We start from the raw sequence: 7,578 nt of genomic DNA, 5'->3' as shown, positions 1-7,578 counted from the left end.
GCCCACCCCTGGTGTGTGGCACTGCCACCCCTCCCTGGGACACTCTGGGGACACCCCACCCCCTGGGGGTGACCCCCAGCTCCACCCCCCCCTGCTGCCACCCCACGGGGACCCCCCAGGCTTTGTCCCCAAACGTCCCCAAAGTGCTGCCCCCCCAATCTTTCCCCTCCCCCCAAAGACCCCCCCACGTTCATTCATTCCCGTTTTGTTCTTTTTTTTCTTCTCTTTTATTCTCTTTTTTTGGAAAGGGGTTGGGGGGGTTCCCTCCTTTTCCACACCACGAGGCCGTGCCCCCCCCCAGCTTCTCCAGGAACCACAATGCAGGATTTTTGGGGGGGGGAGGGGGGGAGGGGGAGAACGGGGCAGGGGCAACTGTTTTTATCCATTTTCTCCTCTTTTCTTTTTTTTTTAACCTTTTTTTCCTCTTTTTTAATAAGGTACCAACTAGATCTAGGGAGGCCTGGCCTGGCTGGGCAGCAAGGAAAATAAAAAAGCCCCAAAATTTTGGGGTTGGGGGAAGGAGAGAAAAAAGGGGGGAAGGGGTTAAGTGTATAAGAGGCTTATTTACACAGTATTAACATGCTGACAAAAAAGGTTACAATATTGATATCGTACAACATCGAAGGGGGAAATAATGGGGGGGTAAAAAAGAACTGGGGTAAAAATAATGGGGGGGGGGTAAAAAAGAACGGGGGTTAAAAATAAAAGGTAAATAAAACACCCTGAAAAAAAAAATGAACAATAACAAAAAAAAAAAACCCAAAGAAACGCTGAGTTAAGGCTTAAAAAGTGTATAAAAAATAACACAGTTAATATCCAAAATGAACCAAAAGGTACAGAATATAGATGAGGTTTGGGGGGGGACCCCCCAGGCTCTATACAGGGGGTATGTACAGGCAGGCACAAGGCAAAGCGGTGGGACCCCCCCAGACCCCCCAAAAGCGGGGCTGTGGGATGGGGGGGGTCCAGCCCCGGGGGGACGCAGCTCTGCCCTCGAAAGGGACCCCAAAAGAACACAAAAAACCCCCCAAAATGGTTAAAAATCAACCCCAAATGGAGGCGCTCGGGCCCAGAGTCCGTCTGGGGGGGAGGCAGTGGGACCCCCCCTCCTCTGCTCCCCCTCCTCCCCCAGCTGCGTTTTCGCTCCGTCCACGGTTCGTTTTTGGGGTGAATTTCTGGTTTTTTTAGCAGCACCAAGTTCTTGGCCAATAAATATATATATATATTTGTATCCAAAAATGGGGGGGGGGATGGGGGGTCTGGCAGGGGGCAGGGGGAACGCCACCAAACACACCGATCAATAACCCCTTCCGAGATACACAAAAAAATAAAACCAAACCGCAGAGATTCAAAGTGCTCTGAAACCGTCTTTGGGTGTCACCAAACCTGCGGGGGCACGGCCCGCGGCGCCAGGGGGGCTCGTCCTCCTCCTCCTCCTCCTCCTCCTCGTGCTGGGGGGGTCCTGCTGCCACCCCCCTCCCCGCTTAGATGAGGGAGATCCGTACGGGAATGCCGGGGGACTCCGTGCGCTGCGGCGAGTGCTGGCTGACCAGGTGCTCCACCACCGTGTGCTTGGACATGTGCTTCATCAGATAGGTCTCCTGGGGAAGGGGGCACAGGGGTCAGGGGGGCCCGGGGGGCTCCGGGGGGGTCCGGGGTGCCCCCCGTGCTCACCGAGGTGTAGGCACGGCCGCACATGCTGCAGCAATAGGCCTTGGCGTGTTTGATGGCGTGGGCAGACAGGTGGATCTGCAGCGAGGCCGAGTCCGTGTAGGCCCGGTAGCAGTTGGGGCACTTGTAGGGCTTGTCCTTGTTGTGCTGGCGCTGGTGGGACTGGGGGGGCACGGGGGGGTCAGGCAGGGCTGGGGGGACCCCTCAGTGCCCCCCCTGCCCCAGGCCCCCCGCACTGACCTGGAGGTTGGAGAGCTGGGTGAAGGCCTTCTCGCAGCCGGGGTGGGGGCACTTGTAGGGTCTGTCGCCGGTGTGGATTCTGGGGACGCACAGACACGCACGCGGGGTCACGTCACCGCCCCGCCACCACCGCGGGCACGGGGACATCGGGGGGATGGGGGGCTGGGAGATGGGACAGGATGGAGGTGCTGGGGACAGTGAAGGTGGGGAGGATGGGCGTGGTGACAAGGATGAAGGTGGTGAGGAGGGACTGGCACAGTGTGGACACACAACCACGGCGGGGTCAATGAAAGCGGTGAGGATGAGGAGGATGGTGGGGATGACAGAGACAGTGGAGACAGACTGGTGTGGTGGGGAAGATGAGGGTGGTGAGGATGAGGGTCACAGGGAGGATGAAGGTGGTGAGGATGGACTGACACAGCACGGACAGACGACCATGGTGGGGTCAATGAAGGTGGTGAGGATGAGGAGCGTGGTGGGGATGAAGAAAGCAGTGGGAACGAGCTGGGTGAAGATGGAGGAGCACAGTAGGGACAATAAAGGTGCTGGAGATGATGAGTGTGGTGGGAATGATGAAGGCCATGGGGACAGTCGGTGTGGGGGGAATGGATGAGCACAGTGAGGTAGGGGTGACAAGGATGGTGCAGACTATGAAGGTGTTGGAGACGACGAGAGGGACAATGAGCATGGTGGGGATGATGAGTGTGTTGGGGACGATGAAGGTGGTGATAATGAGTGGGCTGGGGATGGTGAAGGTGCTGGGGATTATGAAAGTGCTGATGAGTGTTTTGGGGAGGCTGAAGGTGCTGGAGATGATGAAGGTGCTGGGGATGACGGTGGTGGTGAGGATGATGAGTGTGTTGGGGATGAGGAAGGTGCTGGAGACAATGAGCATGGCAGGGATCATGGTAGTTGTGACGAGTGTGTCGGGGATGATGAGTGTGTCAGGGATGATGAGTGTGTTGGGGATGATGAGTGTGTTGGGGATGATGAAGGTGCTGGAGATGATGAGTGTGTTGAGGATGATGAGTGTGTTGGGGATGATGAGTGTGTTGAGGATGATGGTGTTGGGGATGATGAAGGTGCTGGAGATGATGAGTGTGTTGGGGATGATGAGTGTGTTGGGGATGATGAAGGTGCTGGAGATGACGAGTGTGGTGGGGATGGTGGTGGTGACGATGAGCGTGGCAGGGATGAAGGCAGCAGCGGGGCCAACGGGCACCATAAAGCAGGGCAGCAGAGCCGCCAGTGCAGGGTGCAGGGCTGCCCCCTCCCCGAGGGCCCCCCAGCCCTGCCGAGGGTCCCTCACCGGGTGTGCTGCTGGAGGTGGGACAGCTGGCGGAAGGACTTCTCGCAGTAGGAGCAGTGGTAGGGTTTGACGCCCAGGTGGATCCGCAGGTGCTGGGCCAGGTAGGAGGCGTTGGCGAAGGACTTGGAGCAGTGGGGGCACTTGTGGGGCTTGGCCTCCGTGTGCGACTTGGAGTGGATCTGCATCTCCGACTTGGTGAAGAACGTCAAGGGGCAGACCTTACACCTGGAGGGTGTGGGGGAGAACCCCGCAGGGACCGGGCTGGGGCGGGGGTCGCCCCGCCAGCGCCCCGGCCCCCACGGCAGGCGGGAGGGTGCCTACCTGTACGTCTTGCCCTCTTTGGCCGTCTCCCCCGAGGCCAGGATGGGGTAGGGCACCACCAGGACGGGCGGGCCCGACGGGTTTTCCGCCTTGATCTTCTTGCGGCCCCGCTCGGCCTTGGGCGCTCCCAGCAAGCCGTGGCCCTGGATTGTCTTGATGGAGTCGAGGAGGGGGGGGCTGGTGATTCCTGAGATTAGGGTGGGCGAGGAGGCGATGAGGCGGCTCTGGCTGGTGGAGGTGGGGGTCGAGGGCGTGGTGGTCCCGGTTCCCGGGCTGGACTCCGAGGTGCTGACGGCGGGCGCGCGGGACGCCAGCCCCAACCCTGGCGAGGGGGAGGAGAGGGGAGGCGGGGGCTCTGGGGGGGCCCCCTGTGCCCTCCTGGCCCGGGGGGCCCCCGTGGTACCTGTGACGGTGCTGGTAGCCGGCCGGGCGTGCAGGGCCACGTCAGGCTGGGGCACGGCCTGGGGGTGCAGCCCCGGCACCTGCTGCAGCTTGGGCAGGGACATGATGGACTGGCTGCTCTCGGCGGGCGAGGGGGGCACCAGGAGGGGCTGCTGGGAGGCCACCGAGGTGGGGGGCAGGTGTGGGGGGCGGATCTTCTCCGCCATCAACTGCTCCTTGATTTTGTTGATCAGGACCAGGTTGTCCAGCTGAGGGGGGGGAAGGCAGAGAGATGGGTCAAGGCGCAGGAACCGGGACCCCCGGGACACCCGGCCTCCCCCTGGGCTTCCCCCACCGTGTCCATCCATCCTTCCCCCTCCCCAAAATCCCACTGTGGGGGTCCTACCTGGCTGGGCATGGTGGGGGGGGGCGGCCAGAAGTAGGGGTTGTTGAAGCGAGGCTCCGCCATCCTGGGGAGAGAGGGGGTGGTTATGGGGCATCGCCGGTCCCCGCACGGACCCCCTTCCCTCCCACCTCCCTCGGGGGGCTCCGACCCCCCCAAACCAACCACCACCCCCCAGGAAGCAAGACCCAGGCTCTGAGCAAGGGCAGGGAGCGGGCAGGACTGAGGAATCCCCCACAGGCATCTTCCCAGATGGAAATTCCTGCAGGATCAGGGAGACACCCGCCTGTCTCCGAGACCCCAAAACACCAGCGGATGCAATATGGGAAAGGGGGAAGGCTGACATTTGAGGGAAAAAGCTTGGGATATCTCCCAGGCTCTGGAGGTATCCTCCCCATCCAGGAGGGGTTAGAGGTGGACAGGACACTGCTGTGGGAGATGGCAAATCCCAGCTGAATTCCCCTCCAAAAAGCCCCCCCAAAGGCGAGCGAAGCCCCCGAGAGCGGCGGGGCGGGGACCCCCGGCTGCAGCAGGGCCGGGAGATTTATGGAGACGCTCAAAGGCGTTGGGGGAATTAATTCTAAATCCATTCCCGGTAACAGGAAGCAGCTGGAAGGGGACAGCGAGGGGGTGATCCCAGCGGAACGGCCCAGCATGACCAGGCACTGCCACACCGGCAAATCCCCTCACAGGGGCAAGTGGGAAAGGGTGGGATGGATGGGAGGGGTCCCGCAGGAGCTCCCACTCCAAAATAAACCAGGCCATGGCCGGGATCCTGGGAGAAACTGGAGCAGTGTGTGTCCCCAGAAGCCCTGGGGGTGGCAGGATTTGGAGGCAGCGGGATTTGGGGGTGATGAGCCTTCCTCTTCCTCCTCCTCCTCCTCCTCCTCCTCCTCACACTTGCTCACTGCCTCAGGGTCAGACCCTGAGCTCTCCATAGCCCCAGAGAAAGGGACTCCTTCAGCATCCCAACAGCCTGAAGGAACTGTGGGATTCCCCCCACTTTTTGGGAGGAAACTGAGGCAGGAAGAAGGGAACCCCCCCCCCATGCTCCAGAGCAGGACGGCACAGGCGCATTTTTGGGGAGTCGGGGAACAGGAGCCATTTCCCACGGCAGACCCCAACACCAGCTTTGGGAATTCCCCTTCCCAACCCTGACCTGCTCCAGATCACCTCCCCACTGCACCAAATGTTGGGTTTTCCAGGTGGAAGCGGCGCCGGGTCCCGGCAGGGCGGGCAGAGCCAGGGTCCCGCTGGGTGCCATGGAATGGGAATTCACTGGGAATACGAAATGCACCTTCCCCCCCCAGGTGTTTTGGGTAATTACATATGTACCCACAGGCCGCCCACGCCGTGCATTTCCCCACTGGCTACGTATACACACATGTATACATATACATATACAGATAAGATCCCTTGGGATGATGAGCATGGGGTGAGCGACTCCGGTGCCGGCACAAGGAGTTGGACATTGGGAAGAGGGGCCAAAAGCAGAGCGGGAAGCAGGGAACCCCTCATGATGTGGAGGCAGGAGGAGCACAGGCAGAGGGTTCCGAGCCCCCTCAGCACAGCCAAGCCCCCGGCACCGACCCCCCCAATTTCAGCACCGACCCCCTGCCCCGGCGCGGCCGTGGGAAAACAGGAAACTGGAGCTATGATTAGAAGAGGGAATTTTGGAACTGCTCCCCCATCCCAGCAGGTGCCCCTCGACCTCTGTCCTTCCCATCCGTCCATCTGTCCCACTCCCTGTCCCGCCAGGAGCCGACAGCAGCACCCCCACGGATGAACCCCGGCCATGTGGCCCCCAGGCCACCAGCAGGACACGGCACAGACCCCCCACCAGACCCAGGACCCCCCGTGCGAAGCTGGACAGGGGCTGCAAAGCCACGGAGGGTATTTTGGGGAGAAAAGCGCAAATATCACGTGTTTCCCCGCCCCCACCTGGGGAGGGCTGGCTAAAGAAACGAGGAGTTATTGGTAAAAGCGGCGTGCTCGGAGCTGGATGAACAAGAGGAGGGAAGAAATGGTCGGCGTTGCCAAAATAATGATCCAAATCCCTGTTCCTGTCCCGGTTTCGTGCGGTAAATCCCGCGGTGTTTGGTCGGGAACGGCGTCCCCCCTCTCCCGGGGCCGGGGGAGGGAGTGGGAGAGGGGAGAAAGCAGATGGAAAAATATAGATATGTATATATATATAAAAACTCCCTTTTTTCTCTTTTCTCAGCTAACTATGAAAAATGGAAGCTGACATGCAGCAAAGGCGGAAAAAAAGGAAAATCCATTAAAATGGAAATTGTGGAGGGTGGGGAAATGCGGCGGCGCATCTCTGCGGGGCACGGGGGTGGCAGGGCTCTCTGTGCCCCCACATTTTGGCTGGGCAGGGGGAAACCCCCCCGTGGGTAACATCTCCAGTGGCGTGGTCCCAACCGTGGAGGGAAGAGCCCAGCATCCTCCACGGGCACCGGATTTGGGTGCTGAGGGGATGGCAAAGGTTATCCCGGGGGACAAGGAGGGTGCCCAAAGCACAGTGGGGACCCAAGCGGGAACGAGGGATGTGGGAAGAGCAAGCGGGAAGATGCGCAGAGCCCCAAAAGCAGGGGCTGAACCTCGGATTCCCACGGCATCACCACTCTGCCGGGCCCCGGGGGGAAGCGGCAGCGCCCTAAAGAGACCAAAAGCCTCCTTCCCGTGGGGAGGGAAGAGCGGGAGAAGCCGGAGAGCCGGGGCCGGGGGTGGCGAGGGGAGAGCGGGGGCTGCGGTGCCGGAGCCGTCAGGTGGTTGGTACTCACAGGGTGGCCTCTGGAGCCAGGTGGGCGCAGCTGCCTGGGGAGACGTGTCGCTGAGGCTCCAGATTGATGGGAGGTAGATGATGGCACGGGTGGGCACGAGCTCACTAGAGCCTTCCAACTTCCTACCCAACTGCCGCTAAGTCAAGCTACAGTTCTCTAGGGAACGCCTCTACCTTGGCAGCCCTCTCTGTCTCGCCTTCGCTGAAATAAAAAGAAACAAGAGATTTCTTTTCACGGCACCGCCGGGAGAAAAGGGGAAGCTCAAGGGGCAGCTCAAGGGGCAGCTCAAGGGGCAGCTCAAGGGGCAGCTCAAGGGGCAGCTCCTGGGGCCTGGCGAGCGACCACCGACCCAGCACGGCTGGAAAATGGGGGGCTGGGAGGCAAGGGGAGGGGTCTGGGGGGCAGCAGAGCAGCACTAGGTGGCTCGGCGTGTCCTCGACACCGAGCGTGGTGTCCCCCTGAGTGTC

At 60.8% G+C, this 7,578-nt stretch overlaps 1 protein-coding gene across 2 annotated transcripts; it reads right to left on the bottom strand.

Moving 5' to 3' along the window:
• Positions 1–1,329: 1,329 nt before the first annotated feature.
• ZNF362 (zinc finger protein 362) lies at positions 1,330–7,323 on the bottom strand. Of its 2 annotated transcripts, none has more exons than XM_039391355.1 (8): positions 7,112–7,322; positions 4,329–4,392; positions 3,945–4,191; positions 3,542–3,863; positions 3,221–3,445; positions 1,912–1,990; positions 1,675–1,833; positions 1,330–1,601 (listed from the first exon to the last, which is right to left on the bottom strand). In XM_039391355.1, exons 2-8 carry the CDS (start codon positions 4,389–4,391, stop codon positions 1,485–1,487), a joined length of 1,212 nt encoding a protein of 403 aa, XP_039247289.1. In that variant the 5' UTR covers position 4,392; positions 7,112–7,322; the 3' UTR covers positions 1,330–1,484. The 2 variants fall into 2 exon arrangements, with proteins under 2 accessions (XP_039247289.1, XP_039247290.1); XM_039391356.1 differs by having other exon boundaries at positions 1,504–1,601; positions 3,221–3,411; positions 7,112–7,323.
• Positions 7,324–7,578: the final 255 nt, after the last annotated feature.

This window comes from Pipra filicauda, unplaced genomic scaffold (genome assembly GCF_003945595.2).
Source record: "Pipra filicauda isolate LSUMZ 115617 unplaced genomic scaffold, ASM394559v2 scaffold944_size47835_pilon, whole genome shotgun sequence".
In the NCBI taxonomy this organism is placed as follows: domain Eukaryota; kingdom Metazoa; phylum Chordata; class Aves; order Passeriformes; family Pipridae; genus Pipra; species Pipra filicauda.
The sequence above is the reverse complement of the archived record's forward strand: the minus strand, read 5'-3'. Positions and strand labels throughout refer to the sequence as shown.